This window comes from Sminthopsis crassicaudata, chromosome 2 (genome assembly GCF_048593235.1).
Source record: "Sminthopsis crassicaudata isolate SCR6 chromosome 2, ASM4859323v1, whole genome shotgun sequence".
NCBI lineage: Eukaryota > Metazoa > Chordata > Mammalia > Dasyuromorphia > Dasyuridae > Sminthopsis > Sminthopsis crassicaudata.
The window spans coordinates 335,138,589-335,156,942 of NC_133618.1; the positions used below are offsets into that span (position 1 = coordinate 335,138,589).

Below are 18,354 nucleotides of genomic sequence, written 5' to 3' on the forward strand. Positions count from 1 at the left end.
TGATCTATTAAGGGCTTCAGGCAGGAAAGAGAGAGTTCACAAAGAACATGAGTGTTCCAAGCCAGGGAGGACAAATCCAGGGCAGGTAACTGGGAGCAGAGGGTTTGATGACTCCATAGTAGGGCATCACAAAGATCATTTCTGAGTTCTGGATAAGGCTGACCCTCCTGGAAGCACTACCTTCACAGTACTGTTTTACAAAATGTACATAAACTTTATAAGATGTTCTCCTTACCTTGGACCCCACATATAGAGCTTGGATCTCATAGTGTCGAGTAGCTGTCAGTTCCCTGTAGAAGTGAGTGGTGAGGTAGTTGGCTAAGAAGTGAGAGGCAGCTAGACCAGGATGCTGGTCAAGGGAACGCTCTGTGACATCAAGGCGCATAATGGGGTCAGAGATTCTCTGAAGGAGCTATAAGGAAGATGGGTAGAAAAGGAAGATGAACCCGGGGTCAATCACAACTACTTAGGCCAAACTTTTAGATGTATTTAGTATAATCTCAAACTCAGCTAGCCAGCTGTACCTTATAGAGAAAGTTAGCTAGGAAATGTCCTGTCACTATGTATATGTAACATGTTCTTAATTTCTATGTGAAGCAGAGATCTGGAATTGCTGATGCACTACTGGACCCCATTCTGCCCTCCCCACCCCCTCTTTAGGTCTGGACTTATGATTCCTCTCTGTGCTAAAGGGGGGCAGTAAACTCCTGGTGTGGAAATTCCCTTTACTGAGGCATAGCAACACTCATCTGTAACTTATGATCATCTAAGAGTTGCCAGGGGGCATTGAGAATGATTTGCCCAAGCCTGTTAAGCCAGAATGTGTCACAGGAAAGACTTGAACCCAAGTCTTTTTTGACTCAGCCATTTGTCCAGTGTGCCTTATAGAATTTAAAGTGAAACTTGACATCATAACTGATTCATTCTCTTTTCCAATCAAACAGAAATAAATTTACCTGAAGGGCCTTTTCATGATCTCCACTGTCTAGAAGGTAGAGGAGATGTTTTTGGTTCAAGCTTATTAAGTGTTCTCTTGGAATAGGATAGAGGTTGCCCCACTTCTCACACAGCTCATATTCCTGATGTGGGAAGAAGAAACAAAACATGTATGCTTTTACTCCAATAAAGCCTTGCTACACCTGCCTGTTTTTTTTCCAGCACACATTTGGCCTGTGTCTAGGGCAACTCTAAGACTTTTTGGTGAGTGGTAAAGGGGATGATACTGTAAGATTAAAGCTGGAGAAATTGGGACTGGAGCATGGTGCTACCTGATGGATTACTTGAGTTCAGGAGTTCTGAGCTACAGTCAGGAGTCTGTCATATTGGAGCACCAATATGATGAGCCAGAGGGAGAAGGTTCCCAGGCTGCTCAAGGATGGACAATTCAGCTCAGGTTGGGGAAAAAAGAAGAGCAAGTGAAGGTTCTGTACCAAATAGCAAGATGGTCATTATAGTTCCAGCATGGGCAAGACAGAGACACCTAGTATCCAAAACCAAAAACCCCCAAGAAATAAAAATTTCATTAAAAAATAAAACATAAGCAATTGGATACATATAATTAAAATGCTTTCCCATTTATATACAATGTTACTTTACCCTTACAACTCTTATAAGACAGGAAGTACTATCAGTATCTCACAGAAACAGAGGCATAAAAATATTGAGACTTGACCACAGCCATATATCTAGTAATAAAGTCAGGCTTAGAACTCAGACTTCCTGGTGCCTTTCTCAGTTTCTAGGGGGCAGCTGGATGGCACATAGATAGAGCACTACCCTTGCAGTCAGGAGGACCTGAGTTCAAATCCAGTCTCAGCACTTAATACTTCCTAGCTGTGTGACTCTAGGCAAGTCACTTAATCCCTAATTGTCTCAGCAAAAATATAGAACAATCAATACTTTCTCTAATCATGAGAACAATGGTGCTTAGTACATGATATGCTCTAGCTAGCACATGAGGTGGCCTCCCAGTGAGTAGGCTGGTGATACAGGGGACAGAGTATCAGGGCCTGAAGTTTGGAAGAAGACTCTTCTTGAGTTCAAATCTGCCTCAAACACATCTTAGCTGTGCGACCCCTAACAAGTCAATTAACCTGTTTGCTTCCATTCCTCATCTGTAAAATGAGCTGGAAAAGGTAACAGGCAAACTATCACAGTATCTTTGCTGAGAAAACCCCAAATGAGGTCATGGTCAGACATGAATGAAACAACTGAACAACAAAGAATATCTAAGGCAACTTGAGCATAGCCTCAGATTACTGCCTAGGATAAGAAGTCCCTGCTTGTAGGCCATCATTTTTGGGACAGAGTAGAATAGTGGGAAGATGCCAGATTAGAAGTCGTGATAACTTAATTTTAAGTGTGTCTTTCACACGCATTTGCTATATGAGCCTTTCTGAGCCTTAGCTTTCCCATCTGCAAAATAACAATCGACAGTGCCTCATCACAGAGCTATCATGAGGACTCAATGGGATTAGGCATTGTGCAAACCCTAAAATTCACATTCTAACTATTCTCATCAGGTTCTTATGGGACCCTCTGGAGACCAGGAGAAGGCCTAGAGAAACTTAACATTCTTAATTACTCTCCCTTTATTTGCCATTCCAGAACTCTCTCCTTACCTCTTTTCCAAGGGCAAAATTAGAAAGCTCAAATAAAGGAGTAAAATGGGCCAGTGGGCCTTGGGACCTAAATATTACTTCTTTGGGTTTTTTGGAGGTGGCAAATGTGTTGAAGTAAATGAACAAGGAGGTCTTTCATTCCACCCAAGAATTCCCCAGACAAGAAAACTGAAACCCCAACCTTCTCAGAGGAATGGCTTATGAGGTGAGAATGAGGACAGTTTGGGAAAACTGTACCTTTGCCTCCAGAATCAGGTCCATGACCATTGGTGGGTTGTCAGCACAACACCTCTTCAATGTCTGCCAATCAGGCCACAATGGAGTGGACTGCAAATCCAGAATCTGAAAGAAGATAAGAAAACAAAACAAAACTAAACTAAAACACATGACAGGTTCTTGATCCATACTGAAGATAAAAAGGAAGAATCAGACAATAAACAGGTTAAAAAGCTGAAAGCTTTGAAAGATCCTAGAGGTGATGGCTCCATCTGAAATTACTAATATTTTATAAGCCCCCTCATTTTAGGGTTGAATTTTAGTCCTTGCTGGCAAGAAGCCGAAAAGAAAGGAGAAAAGCCTGGAGGAGCTGACTCTTTTGAGATCTTCACACAGAATTCTGGACTCCATTTTCATTTCAATTAAGTATTTTCCCAGAACCTTGCAATCTCACAAATGGGATAAAACACCATAATAGACTTTTTTTTTTTTAAACACATATTACATATATACATTCTTAAAAATTGGTTTCCAGGTGCTTCTCTCAATCTTGAATACAACATAAATCCAAGACCACAATGTCATAAAGTTTCAAAGTGGATTTTGAAATTTAGCTGTATCTTCTGTGCAGGTAATATACATGGAACCTAAAAGTTCTTTATCCTTGCTTGATGTACACTAAAGCATGAAATTATAGTTATAAGAGAATGGCTATCTTTTCAGTTCTTTATGATTTGTGCTTGCTTCATTTTTATAAGGATCCTTACTATCTTCATGCAAATTGTCAAGACAAAGATAGGCTAAACAGTCTATTTACTTTTTGATTGTTGGTGGTTTTACCTTCTGGTAAACTTGGAGTTCATTCAGCTTTGTATGCAGCTCTGATACCAATTCTTCTGGAATGGCTGGTTCAGAAATGCAAAATGCCAGAATTTCTAGGCAAGGTTCTAGGGGCCATCTCTCTACTAACCAAAGGGCCATTTTGCTTCGCAGAACTGCATCCTTTACAGAAAAAAGATAATGCCAGCCATCCTTATCTAGAAGGAAAACAGGAAGCCCTGCAGTCAGCAAGCAGATTATTATGACAATGACAACCTTCTTCCTCTCTGTCCCCTCCCTCTACCAACATTCAAAGATACACATTTATCTAATACCCAAATGGAAATAATATGAACCCCAACCATAGGAATGTATATGTAAGTGTAAGCCCTCAGAGGTCTTTCATTCTCAATACAGAGTACTAGTTGAGGTATATAAAATTGATAGGACTATTAGGAGCATTCTCTCTGTCTTCACCCTGGTGAAAAGCAACTAAGTATCATCATAATTGAGATACTTCAGTTTTGATTTTGTTCCTTGCTATCACCATTAACATTAGCAAACTAAGACAGAATCTACTAACTCTTAACTACTCCTATGAAATGAATTTCCTTCCTCCCAAGTACAACCCTTCTGTCTCTCAAAGTCCTGATCCTACTTACCATTGACTGTGGCACAGCTCAGAACTACATCCCTTATGCTGCTTAATTCCTCCATGTCTTGTCCATATAAGTCCATGAGTTGAAGAGCTCGGGTCCAGTCCCTGGCTACTAGTGCTTCTTCAAAGGCTTTTGTCAGCACATCCATGGCAACAGGAGAGTGCAAGCCCAGGAGAACAGCAGAGAGACAAGTGTGGCCACACAATCCACCTGCCAAACTCTGCTCCTCCTCACAGGTGCCCCGGAGAGGCTCCCAGGCAGCCGTGAGGAAGGTTTCTAACATAGGGACTTCATTCAGGAGGATCTCACATTCCCGGGCTACTTGTTCTGGGGCCAAGGGAGCCTCTCTCCGACCACATAGTTCTTTCCAAGACAGACTGGGCTTAGAGACTTGTGACCCCTGAGTAGCGCCCAAGCATGCCAGAATTGTCAGTAGTTTTGAGTGAGACTTGAGGAAAGCTAAGGCAGAAGCAGTGAGAGCAGGAGTGGGGGAGTCACCTGAGAAGGAGGGAGAAGGAAGATCCAACAAAGGTTTCTCTTTTGGTTCTGTTAGGCCAAGACTTGGGAGTGGAATGTCTTTCAGGTAACAGGAGGTGTGCAACTGTGCTAATACACCCAAATGGGTCAAAAGGGACCAAGTCTGTTGGCTCTGCCGAGAAGGACAAAGGGGAAAGGGCTCACAACAGCAGCTGATGATAATCTGTGGCACACTCAAGCTGAGTTGTTCTTGAGACAGAAGAGATGCCAGCCTGTAAAAAAAGAAGTAAGAACTTGGTAAGAGGAAGAAGGAAACTGAGAAATAAAATCAAAGTATTAGTGCAAGTGGAAGCTTAGAGTTAGTTTGGTATTGAAATCTCAGTTCTAATTTTCTGCATGACTTCCATTTCCATCCATTAAGAGCTTTCCTGATGGATCAGAAATCAAATGGTCTGTGAAAAAAATCACACCAAAGCACCCACCTGTCTGGAGGAATCTGTCTTTCAAGGAGGAGGTGGGACATAAGTTGGGAAGGGCTCTGATGCAGAATGATGAAAGGGTTCCCTACTTTCACCTTCACTGCATGATCTATAAAGGAAATAAGGATAAGGAGAAATGTATTAGGGTAATTATATCATCAGAAAGATATAGGCTTCTTGGAAGCATCAAGGAATATACATGGGATGAAGCTGAAGATTGTGCTAGGAGCATGCTTAAATTCATCTCTTTATTCTCAGCCAGCAGCACTGTCAGTATCCTTTTGACTTCAAGTTCACCTTCTCCCTACCAGCCCTGGTCTAGACATGATCTACTGTCAGCAAGGAAGGAAATGGAATCTACAGGGAACAGAGTGAATACTTCTCGAACTGAACCATCTGTAACAGACCACTTCTCTTTTTGGGAGCACAAGTCCTACTTCCTGGATATCTATCACCTTTGCCCACCAATCACCCCTGTACTAAAAATCTCTGAGCTCAAGTTTAGGACTCTGGCCTAGAGTTTTCTCTTGGCTCAAAACCTTTCCAATTTATCAGGGTCCCTTACTATAATGAATCCTTATCCCCAAGAACAGGCATCTGTCTGCTACTTACCAGGCTCAGAACTCAGGCTTCGAAGGACCACAGAAGCCATAGTACTTGAGTAAGTGAAGAAGGCACCCACATAGTCAATTGTTCCACTGTCTCCTAGGATCTGGCTGTTTAGGTTCTTCATGAGAAGATGTGTCTGAATCTGCACAGGATGGGCTCCTATTTCAGGTAATTTTTGAGATGCCTGTGCCACCAAGGAAGATAGGAGGTTTCCCTTTGGTTCTAAGGAGAATAAGATAAGCAATAAAGGACTACTGGATTACTATGCCTTTTGAATTTCCATCACAATCCATGAATTAAAATTCTCCAAATTTAAATCTGGCTTCTATTTGTAGACTAAGCTATTTGCTCATAAGGCAGGGATAAACAAAATTTTTTCAATATATCAACCTACCCAATCATTTCTTAATGTGAGAGACCTAAGATTTTATTCTTGACTTAAGCTGAGGAAAAGCTGGTGTCTGAAGGAATAAAGTTAGGCAATCCTAAATTGGCAAATTAGAGACTTGTGACCCCAGAATACCCCCCAAGCACACCAGAATTGTCAGTGGTTTTGAGTGAGGCTTGAGGAAAGCTAAGGCAGAAGTAGGGAGAGCAGGAGGGGGGGAATCATCTGAGAAGGAGAAAGAACTTGGAAGGGAGAACTCTGAGGCAAAATCACTGCATTCAGAATACCTTAATTAGTAGCACAAAAATACTCAGGTAAAGAGTGTCAAAATTTATTGAACATTTTTGGGTACAAGATTATGTAGTTGGGAGTGATAATCATATACTTCCTTATAAAGTTTCATCATTTAATTTTCTGACAGGAAAATATACCCACAAGTATATGATATATATCACCTGGGCAAGTCAGGTAGAGCCATGTATAACTCACATAATTCAATTCCTTACATAACCAAATTCATTAATTTTGTCTTCAAGGATTCTTTTTGATTAATAAAAATGAAAAGTGATGTTCTACTCCACAGTTGAAACAGATAGACACACACACACATATATATATATATATTTCAATTCTTTTATGATTGCTTAAAAATATATATATATATCATTAATATCATATATTACTGTTGTAGTATATGGTATGAATGGTGAATCCAAATCCATTATTTTTCATATTGTTTTCAGATTCTATTTCCTTGAGCGTGAGTGGAGGTTTACCAAACATAAATCTTTTATACTCACTGAATTCTATTTCTGAGTTCCTTATTCTGTTTTATTGATTGTAATTCAATTCAATCAAACAATCATTTAATAACTTCAATAGTCTTAACCTTTGAGGAGCTTATATGATATTAATGGAGATATATTATGTACATAGATTGGTAAAGATTTCAAGGAAAGGGTCATATTTGAATATAGTTTCAGGAGATTCTAATGAGGAATGGGAAGAGACAACATAAAAATTATTTTCTATACCTGGAATACAAAGGTATAGAACTGGGACATAACTTTCTGAACAGGGGGAATGGATTATTGGCAGTTAGAATGTAGGAAAATGTGAAGGAAAGCAACATGTAATACTTCTGGATTGAAGTCAGATTGTGAACAGCTTTTAAAATGCTGGACAAATGACTTTGTATTTTATCTTGAGAATCACAAAACTTGGTCAGATCTGTGCCCCTAGGAAATTATTTTGCAGTTATTGAAGGACAGATTAGAGAAAGGGGAGGAATTTGTGGCAAAAAGATAGATAAGGAGGCTATTACAATATTCCAGGCAAAAGGTGATATGAGCATAAACTAGAGTAGTACCCATGAGGTGGGAAGAATGAAAGAAATGTAGATTGAGAGTAAGAGGGAAGAAGGTAGTGTGATTATAAGTTTTGAACTTAGGTGAATATAAAAATGATGACGCCTCAGTCAAAATAGGATTGTTTGGATAAAGGAAGGGTAACATATTCTGTTTTGGACATTCGTGTCATTTATGTCAAGTAGGTTGCTGGTGACATAGGTCAGAGATGAAAAGAGATAACACTGGAAATATGAATTTGGGAGTCAATCAAATAATGAAGATAATGAAACCTATGTAAATAGATGAGATCACCTCTGGGCAAGTCACTTAACTTCTGTCTCAATTTCTTCATTTATAAAATGGAGATAATATTAGCACCTACCTTATCAGGTTGTTGTGAGGATCAAATAAGACAAAATTTCTAAAGCATTTAATACAGTGTCTGGTACATAATAAGTGCTTAATAAATGCTTATTTCCTTTCTTCTTTCTTCCACTTTCATACAATTGACAATAGCTAACATATCTTCCCTAAGTCTTTTTCAGGCTAAATATTCCCAGTTCCTTCCTTTCATATTTATATGGCATGACCTTGAGGTCCTTTACCATCCTAGAAGTCATCCTCTGAATACCTGCCCTATTATCAGTGCACATTCTGAAACATGACATATAAAACCAAATCTACTCAAGATTTGATCTAACCAAAGCAGAGTAGAGAGGGATAATGTCATTCTTAGTTTGGATCTTGTGCCTTCCGTAATGAAGCTTAAATTTACATTAGCATTCTTGGCTGCCTGATCATCCTGATGAATTCTAGTGAACTTATAGTTCACTAAAACCTTAAGATCTTTTCTAGATGAACAATATCTCCCTTCATCTTATATTATGAAGTAAGTCTGATTTTTTTGAACCAAATATATTACATTTATCCCTACAAAACGCCACCTTAGATTCAGCCACATGCTGTAGCTTGTCATGATCTTTTTGCATCTTGCTCTTTCATCTCACATATTAGCCATTTCTTCTAGCTTTGTGTCATTCACAAATTTGATAAAAATATTATCTATGGCCTTTGACTAAAAGGGCTGGACAGTAAACAACTTTCTAGGGAACATGGTATGCCTGTCTCTCTTCTAGATAACATCAAAACCTATTGTTTCAGCCTGGACATTTGATTAGTTCATCATTTGTCAGTTCATATTATGTCTGAGCTATATCCCTCCATCTTACTCACAAGAATAGTATGAGAGATTTTGTAAAATATTTTGCTAAGATCTTAACATATTAGGATAATCAATTGAATTTATTAAGATGAAATTTATAATACAGATAAATGTAATATCTTTTTTTTCTTCTTCTTTTTTTTTTTTTAAGGCTGGGATTAAGTGACTTGCCCAGGGTCACACAGCTAGGAAGTGTTAAGTGTCGGAGATCACATTTGAACTCGGGTCCTCCTGAATTCAAGGTTGGTGCTTTATCCACTGAGCCACCTAGCTGCCCCCTAAATGTAATATCTTAACGCTATTTCAAATATCAACTCTGCAAATATCAACTCTGCAACACAGAAGAACTTCCCATTTAAAAAAAAAAAAAAAGACTGATTATTTTGTTTAATTCTGAAAAACACATTTTGGAAAGGCATTGATCATATGATGAGGATCAGGGCATTGAGAGAAGAGGACCTTGACACCATGATATACAAAGATCAGCTGTAGGAACTGAAGTTGTTTAGCATGGGGAGAAGACCTAGGCCTTCAACTTCTTGAAGGGTTATCATATGGCAGAAGGCCCAGGTTAATGAGATAATATTTGTAAAAGTGCCTCGCACGCATAAAGTGCTATAAAAAAGTTAATTCCCTTTGCCTTTTTTTTAGTCTTGTTCTTCTTGTCCCTATAGGGAAAAACAAGAATAAGGAACAGAAAGTAAAAAGAGGTAAACAGGAGGTCAAATTTCCCTCACACCAGAGCTGTCAAAAAATGGAATTTTTTTTAAAAAATAAGTTCTTCAAGCAAAGAATGACTACTTGTTGGGAATAATGTAAAACAAATGACTGTATAGGAAGGTACAAGTCAGATAAGGCAGTCACTGAAGTCTCTCCCATTACTGGGTTTCTGTGAGTCTTCAGTCTTTGTACTAAATGCCCAATTTACCACTCTTCTCTAATTGCCAGCTTTTTGTATTCTCCCTACTTGAGCTCTTGTTCTTTTTCAATTGCATTTAGGAGGTAGAGAAAGATGAAGCCAACCTGGTAGCTGCAGTGCCTGAATCAGCGTCTGGAGAATTTGCTCTCGCTGCTGGTAAAGGGTGACTTGGTTGGACACACAGTCCTCCGTCAGACTTGGGAGGCACATCTGAAGAAGGTCTCTAATACTGTACCGAGGGTGACTGCCTGCTTTTTCTTCTGCATTGTCTATGAAATGCAAATGAAAGTGAGGTTGAAAAGAGAGCCTAAGGACAGACTCCTAATGCATTAATCCAGGAGAGAAGGAAGGGAAAGCAGCTTACCAGATTTAATTTGTCCTACTGGCACAAAAGGGTAGTTGAGAAGTTTTCCAATTTGCTGAAGAACAACTGGAAAGCCTCTAATACCTTCAGAGTTCAGGAGAACATAGTCCAGCTTTCGACCTGGGATCAAATAAAGGCAAGGTTAGGTGCTTCTAAAAATTAAAATTCCAATGCCATATCACTGTTACATTTACTTTCTCTCTTTCAGGTGAGACAAGGGCATATATTATTTCCTTGTCCTTTGCTGTGGAACCTGAACTGAACTGCTGATGGTTGTAAAAACCCTTCCCAGGTAGCCTGCAGTGACATCTGTCTTGGCTTTGTGCTTACAGCCCAGGAGGTGTTTGATGATTTAAATATAAACCCATATGCTGTCATGGCTCATCTCTTCTGTACCCCTACCATCTTGCCTGGCACATTTCTAAGATTGTAACTAATGTTCAACAAATGACTGACTGATACAAAACTACTGTTGCTAAAAACTGCTGCAACTTAGCACTCACTCACAAAATGTTACTTCTTCCTTTACAAAGTAAAATATTGGTGGCCCAGCAGGGAGTCTAGTGGAAGAAGTATCTCTTTAATATGGTAATAATAGTAATGCCACATTACTGAAATGAGAAATTCTCAACAAAACAAAATGAAATGAAAATCAAATAGTATTCTAACTGAAAAGTCAGAAATGATGTGGTGGATGAGAAAGGGCTTAGCTTAGCTGTCTTCTATCCTCAATCCTCAGTTCATCTTTGAATATCATTTCTTCTCTATTTCCTTTCCTTTCAAACTTCAAGTTCAAAATCTTTTCATTTATAGAAATCTAATAAAATTTCAGGCAATGACCAATTACTATTTTTCTTTGGGGAAAAAAAAATCACTTCTTTCACAAAAATCTTACATAAATTTGGAAGATTCTACAAGTGACTAAGTGTTTAGAATCACATAAATAAATTTGTTTATTTAGACATTAGGTTTTCAATTAGGCCATTCTTAACTACACAAATTAGCTTGGGCTACAGAGATAAATAGGTAATAAGAAGAAAACTGAAGGAGCAATTCTCTCTCACTTCACCTTTCAAAGAATCTCATTTTTCTCTTTAAGGAACAGAGAAGAAATTTATCTCACTAGCAGCTAAAGGGACAAAGCATAAAGCATTCTCACCACGGCTCTCGAAGCTGCTGTGCAGACGTCGTTCAGCTGTTTCTAGAAGCTGCTTGCAAGTTTTCCACAGTTGGCACTGGGTACAGGCTAGGTCAAATGCAGCCATAGCTGGGGGACTGAGGTCTTCCAGAATGTCCCTCAAGGGAGCAGTGGGCTCCATATGCATGTTGCTTATCCAGAAGTCCTCTTGGAGGATAGGGATGGGGTCTCTAGAGATGCCAAGCAGTTTGTCAGTCACATCAGAGATAGAGTAAAATACCATACCTAGAAAAGAAACAGTACAATTAAAAAATATAGAAGATTGAAATGAACATCATCAACCAATTAAAAAGTATTGATGAGCACTTACTACATGAGGCATAGTTTATACTCTACTGGGGAGAAACAATATATTTACATATAAGAACATATAGATATTAAGTATAAGGTAGTTTTCTTTTTTGAAGAGAAGGGCACTAAGAGTTGGAGAGGGAGAGATGAGGAAAGGCCTCAGATTATGCTTGAGCTGAGCTTGGAAAAGAGCTAGGGATTCTAAAAGGCAGAAGTAAACATGAGGACAAACTCCCTATGTGTCAGGAACCATGCTAACCTCTAGGGGATTAAAAAAAAAAGCACAAAATGCTAAAACAATCCTTGCCCTCAAAGAACTTTATACTAATGAAGAAACAATATATAAATAAATAGACACATACAGGATACAGAGAGTAGGAGAAAAATCACTTTAGGGAAATGGGGCTACAGGCAAAGAGCCATTAGATAGGGAGAGACTGAAAATGAATGAATGAGGATACGATACGGTAGGCGCCCTCTGCTGGAGAAGGAGGGGAGGCATAGTTGTACAGGGGCTGGCTGATGAAAAGGGCCTAAGGGCAAGCTTTCCTTGACAAGTCAAATAAGGATGCTCTTATAATTTGGGATTTAACTTCATGGGGCTTCTACCATACTGAATATCAATAACTGTTACCAGGTTTATTAAAAAAAAAAAAAAAAAAAAAAAAAAAAAAAAGAAGGGGTGTGAAGAGTTATGGCAATAAGTGATTAAAAGTTTTTTTTTTACATTGGAGCCCAAGTTGGAGTAGATAGTTATATCCCAGTGGGTTATCAATAGTACTTAAAAAGCCTACATTGTCTACCAGTTAAAGAAAATGATATTCTTTATAAAGCCTGAATGACATGGGGAGGAAACAAAATGGTTAGTCATATACAGAAGCACTAGGACTGATGCCAAGAAAATGGAGAAGCAGGATAAAATGGTTTCTCTTTTAAGTCCAAATACAGTAGAAAAACTTAAGGGAGTGTCTAATGGCTGGTACCTAAAACATATCATAATGGAGATGAAACAGATCTATATTCCATAGTTTTCTTTGTCCTCAAGAAAGATATTCTTGGGCAGGACTTCTTAATATTCTGATAAGTATATTTCAACATAACTGATTTCTTTCATAATGCTAGTATTTTATTTATTCATTTAAAAACATTTTTCTGAGAAGAGGTCCATAAGCTTCATTAGACTGCCTAAGTGGTTCATGTTCTTGAAATTTTTTTCCTTATTATCAGTAGCGTGTACCATTTTCTACTTTACCTCCCCTATTCTGAAAAAAAATATTCTCACCTGCTGCAGCAGCACTACCAATGGCCTGGAGAGTTGAGCGGCCACTGCTGGTTCGCCGAACAGTAGTACTAACCCCATCTGAGATTGTATTTTCAATCTTGTGTTCTACTTGGGCCAACTCTTGGATCACTTCTTGGTAGCACTCCATAAACACGAGCTCACCACAGCTGGGAGAAGACTTCAGGTCAAACATGAACACAACCTGTCACAAGGATGTATGGGAATGGATTATTTCTATGGTTTCACTCAGGAAATAAATTTCTATGGAACTCTGATCTTGTAATTATCATGACCAGCATCTGACAGAGCAATTACTCGGTCTATGGGCATACCTGGATGTAAGAGAAGATCAGAGGATGCTGAGGATGTGTCATGAAGTATTCAGAAGAAATAGGCTTGAACCCTGGTTCTGATCCTTATCACCTGTTTGACACTAATTTTGTGACTATGGGCAAGTCATTTAAGTTTGAATCTACTTCAGTTTCTTTATTTACAAAACAGGGATAAAAGTATTTGCACTAACTCACATTATGGTCAGCATGCAAGAGGAAGAAAGAGTAGCTGAAACATATTCAAGGGAAAAGTGTCATGAGATTTACAGTGGGTGCTAGGGAGGATATGTGGATTAGGGTCATTGTTGTTATTACTATACTATAGATGATATAAAAGCAAGAATATGAAGGAGTGCAAGCCTAACTCCTGTCACCTGGGATTTCTCCCAGTGTCATTTAGATGGATAGTTGGCAATAGTTTATAGCCCTTGATCAATTAAACTGTTGCCTAAATCAAAGGAAATAAAATGTTCACCTACATGCTTAAGAAGACAACAAACTGTGTGTGATTCAACCTGTTTAAACAAGAGGCTGACTTTGGAAAATAAGACAAAAGTAAAAACACTGATTTTGACCATATCCTTTTAGTTGGCATGGCACCAACCTCAGAGTCAGAAACAGTAGAGATGAGTTCAGATTTTAAGTAGTTGTTATAACAAAAAGGTTACAAAGAACCTCGAAATTGTATCAACCAGAAAACTGAATTTCCTTTCAGAAACGACAGAATAACAATTTTGAGTATAGACTCATTTGTAGTGGTATCAACCCCAAACCCAGCAAAATAGATGAAAACTTAAGTCTGCCAAGAACTTGCTATAAGAGCCAGCTTTATAAATCCCATTATCATAAGAACATTTGGTGATAAAAATTGAAGTACAAAAACAAATAAACTCAAATTTGAACAGATTTATCAACATTGCTGGAATGATCTATTCACAGTGATGATAAGAGAAGAATTTCTATAGCACCTACTGAGCTATGGGATAGGACTTAGGAAAATGAAGTCAGCAACAGTGCCTGGATCTATCTTTGTACCTAAAGTAGAAACTGGAAGATTATAAGCTCTTGATAATTGCTTACTGATGGAACATTGTGAATTTTGTCTAGAATGAGGTCAGAAGAAGGGAAGAGATAAGACAAACTTAATTTTATTTGGTTTTTCCAACAGGCTCTCCTACTTGGTAACAGATATGCCCCTTGGCTGACATGATAATATTAGCATTATGACAGTACCATCTTGCATTTGTAAATTTCTTTATTGTTCTTATTTTTTTTTACCCCAGGGTCAGGATAAGGGATTTAGGTCAACAATGGATTGTTATAATTTGGATTACAGATTCAATAATGAGAAGGATCTTGTACCAAGAAGAACCTTAGGGAATCATTTAGTCCAGGGATCAAAAAATATTCTAGTTAACAACCCATGAGCTAAATGACTTTTACATTTTAAAATAAAATTTTATTATATTTAAATTATCTTACATTTTAAAATAAAGTTTTATCTTAATAGATTTTAAAAAATTAATGTAAAAATTATTCTTAATTCTGAGCCTTACAATAAACAGATGGTTCTTCTGGGCAATAGTTTGATGATTTCTGATATGGTCTTATATCTTTATTTTAGGCTCAGGAAAACAAAAAGACTGGACCACCATGGTAGTGGTGACAAGTAGTAGAAGCTAGATTTAAATCTGTTTCGCCTTATTCCAAATCCTATGAACGCTTTAGCATGTCCTTTGTGCCCTGAAAACCTCTATTGGAGGTTTATAGCCTTCACATGCAATTTGATATTACAAAAATCCTCCATGGTATTAGAAATATACCCCCCTTTTTGTATTCTCTGAGTGCTATGACTTAGGAGGATTGCCTGCCTTATATAATTCTGGTCAAGCTCTGGCCTGTCAATATATAGTGTCATGTGATTCTCATAATGACTTATGAGGTAGGCAGAGCGAAAGCTGTGTTATTTCTGTAGAGAGGTGGCACTAAAATATCTTTTCAAAGATCACAAGACTAGTTAAGAGCAAACTAAGGATTTCTCATTCTTAGTCTAGTGCTCCATCACACAACTACAGAGACATTCTGATTACTTAAAAATTATATTCCTCTTGGCTTCAAAAACAAATACAGAAAAATTGATATTTTGGTAGAGTAGATTTTTTGTGAGCTGATTCCATTTTGGGATTTTGATTAACAACCCCTTGGAATGGTTTTAAGAAGGGTGCAAAGCTAAAGATTGGAATTAAAACTATGGCATGCCATTTTTCAAAAAAAGAATAGTTATCTGTTGAGTACTGGACTAAAACAACCATTTAGGCATTCTAGATTGCCCAGAAATGCAATTTAGATCAAAGCTGTTGCCACTTGAGGGGCAGGGACAATGAGTTTCTTCCTCTCACCTGATGTGCTTCTACAAAGTTCCCTCGGAGAATACAAGAAGCAAGAAGTGACTCAGGCTGAGACAGCATCATAGGGATAAGTGTATTTTGTGGTTGGGGTTGGAGCTGGACCTCTAGTTCACTGCGCCCAGACATAGTACTCAGACTTCCCTCTATAAAGAACACATGATGAGGAGAAAATCAGGGAAGTACATGATTTGCATTGCAAAATCTTTAAGTCACTTTCATTAGAGCACTCCCATGGAGAAATCTCCAGATAGGACCTGACCTGTCTCAGGAGGAGCAACTGTTTCCATATCTAAATTAACTCAACAAATGACAGGTACTGAGAAACCTGTTTGTTTTGGCTAAAGATGAGCAGTCCTGACAAGGAAGCCATTTTTTCTCTTTCTGAAGCCTCTCAAAGGCTTTAGGTAGAGTTAGTCCTTAGTTTTCCCTCTGCCACTTGCCAGGTATATAGTAAGTATGATCTAATTCTTGAGTCAGTATTAACACAGAGCCAGGCCATGGGAACCCAATTTTTATACCACAATGAAGGAATACTTTCTGCCAGGGCAAAGTTGGGGGACAAGACTTGCCCAATCAATACCTGAGGTACTTGTGCTTAATTCACTACTTGTACTTTCCAGTGATAGGCTGGAGACTCTGTCCCGGCCATCTAAAAGCATGAGAAAGAAGAGGAAAAAAAAAATTGCCATCAATTTCTTGTAGCATAAAAAATGTCAAGTCCTTTTATTAAGAGGAGGCTTGGGCAATCTGAGAATGGACTGCATCCATACGACAAGCAACTGCTGCCATCCATACATTCAAGCAAACATCCATACAGCAAAACTGGCTTTAGTGAGCAACACGACTCCTAAAGGAAGAATCCCCTGTACAACAGGAGCTTTACTCCTCTTCTTAATCAGCAGCTGCAATCATATATATGAGAGAAAATTATAACACTCCACCCTGCACAGGCATGAAGACATCAGGCCATACTTCTTTTCATCACTTTCTATGACCTGCTTCCTTCTACAGGCTCTTTGGCTACTGGATTGGTTTAGTGAGTACTAGCCCTAGTTCTAGACAAGGGCTCTACACTGCCTTCAAACTCCACTTTGCTCCTGGATGAGTATAGAATATTTGTTCCTAGCTGTAATACTTTTATCTGAAATGCATGTAATCCAGGTCCATGGAGCCCAGAAGCTTTATGTTCTTATAGTCTCTTTGCCTAATTTCTGAGACACAGATCTCTCAGATTTGCCCCCAAACATCCATTTATCTAATTCATCTTTCAAGGTCCCATTCAAGTCTTATTTTGCCCAAGAAGTTTTTCCCTATCATGTTAGCACCTTTTAAAAAGTCTCTTTAAGAGTTTAAGTACAAGTTATTATTATTTGAACCCTTCTTGCACTCATATTAGTAGTTACAATAGCTAACATTTATAAAGCACTCCAAGTTTTGCAAAGTGCTTTAGATATATTCACAACTCTGAGAGGCAGGTGCTAATGCTTATCACTTTTTTATAGATAAGGAAATTGAAGCAGAGGTTAAATGACTTGTCATACAGCAACTCAGACAATAAGTTCCTGACTCCAGGCTTGGTGCTATGGCATCATCTACTTTAGCATCTACTTGTTCTCAAATGGTGTTCCCCTAATTTGAAGATAGAGACTTTGCCCTGTCCCCTCCTCCCTTTCCTGTGTCTCTCCAAGTTTCCAGTTAGTTGCTAGGTACAAATACACGACCAACTTAGGTTGAAAGCAGCAGTACACAAGTTGTCCAGTAAATGGAGCTCTGAGCTCACCTGACTTATTCTTTCTTGCTCTGTGAGTCCGGCGGAGACTAGAGTGACGTGTGGCAAGGATGTGGCACTTCTGGGAGGCTGTCAGCTGCTCCTCTGAAATGGTAACCACCACAGGTCATACAGGGAAGGAGGCAGACTTGGTTTCACCCTCTCCCTTGGCATTGAAGGTAGCAAAGGAATGGAGCAACATCCAAATTTTACAATACAGGTTATCATAGCATCTGGTCCTCTGAAAACTATCTGGGCCAAGGTGATTATGGGATTTTGAAATCCTTTCTTAGTTGTCTCCCTTCTTCTCCCACCCTTCCAGTATGAGCCCTTCTCTCACCTGTGCTCTGGTTGCTGATCACCACCTTATAACGCCACTGTGCCTCAGAGAGAACTTTGGAGAGCTGTTGTAGTCGGTTCTGTAGTCCGTCCTTGCTTCCTGAGCTACTTGAATTCTCTACCAGTTTTAGGTCCTCAATGGGCTGAGAATTGTGGATTTCCTCTAGTTGCTCTTGAAGAAGCTTGAGAAAAGCCTCCATTGCTAATTCGTCAGCTAAAAACCCACTGCTACCACTAGTAAAGTGTTTCAGATCCAGAAAGCTTTGTTCTTGGTTCTTGGCTCTTGCTTCTGCAATCAGACAGCTTGAGGAGGTGTGAGGAAGGTCTCTGAGTCCCTCGAGGACAGTCCCTTCTGGCTTCCTCTCAGCCTGGGGTACATGTTGGGGGTTCTCAGAAGGAGACCATGCTAGGTCTGGAGGACTTTTCCCACCAAGGTCATCCTCCTCAGCATAGTCTTCAGGCAGCACAGGGTCTGGGTGAAGGTCACTAGAGGTGATGAGGAGCAAAGAGAAAATATTTTCCAGAAGTTCTAGCCGGAGAAAATTGGGAACACTGCATAGGTAATGTTGACACTTGGCCAGGTATGTTGAGAAGAGATTTGAGGCACCTAGGAG

The 18,354-nt window shown here is 39.0% G+C and overlaps 1 protein-coding gene across 3 annotated transcripts in view; it reads right to left on the minus strand.

Moving 5' to 3' along the window:
• Nucleotides 1-18,354, minus strand: part of ZFYVE26 (zinc finger FYVE-type containing 26) — a 79,073-nt gene that overhangs the window by 32,913 nt on the left and 27,806 nt on the right. For all 3 annotated transcript variants that reach the window (XM_074290458.1, XM_074290460.1, XM_074290457.1), the window contains exons 11-25: nucleotides 17,742-18,347; nucleotides 17,414-17,506; nucleotides 16,214-16,282; nucleotides 15,625-15,776; nucleotides 12,894-13,095; nucleotides 11,282-11,545; nucleotides 10,123-10,242; nucleotides 9,863-10,027; nucleotides 5,884-6,102; nucleotides 5,275-5,380; nucleotides 4,319-5,064; nucleotides 3,678-3,874; nucleotides 2,859-2,963; nucleotides 957-1,079; nucleotides 236-412 (exon numbers count right to left, since the gene is read on the minus strand). In XM_074290458.1, the coding sequence (XP_074146559.1) occupies nucleotides 236-412; nucleotides 957-1,079; nucleotides 2,859-2,963; nucleotides 3,678-3,874; nucleotides 4,319-5,064; nucleotides 5,275-5,380; nucleotides 5,884-6,102; nucleotides 9,863-10,027; nucleotides 10,123-10,242; nucleotides 11,282-11,545; nucleotides 12,894-13,095; nucleotides 15,625-15,776; nucleotides 16,214-16,282; nucleotides 17,414-17,506; nucleotides 17,742-18,347 (3,344 nt within the window). The remainder of the gene's footprint in view (nucleotides 1-235; nucleotides 413-956; nucleotides 1,080-2,858; nucleotides 2,964-3,677; nucleotides 3,875-4,318; nucleotides 5,065-5,274; nucleotides 5,381-5,883; nucleotides 6,103-9,862; nucleotides 10,028-10,122; nucleotides 10,243-11,281; nucleotides 11,546-12,893; nucleotides 13,096-15,624; nucleotides 15,777-16,213; nucleotides 16,283-17,413; nucleotides 17,507-17,741; nucleotides 18,348-18,354) is intronic.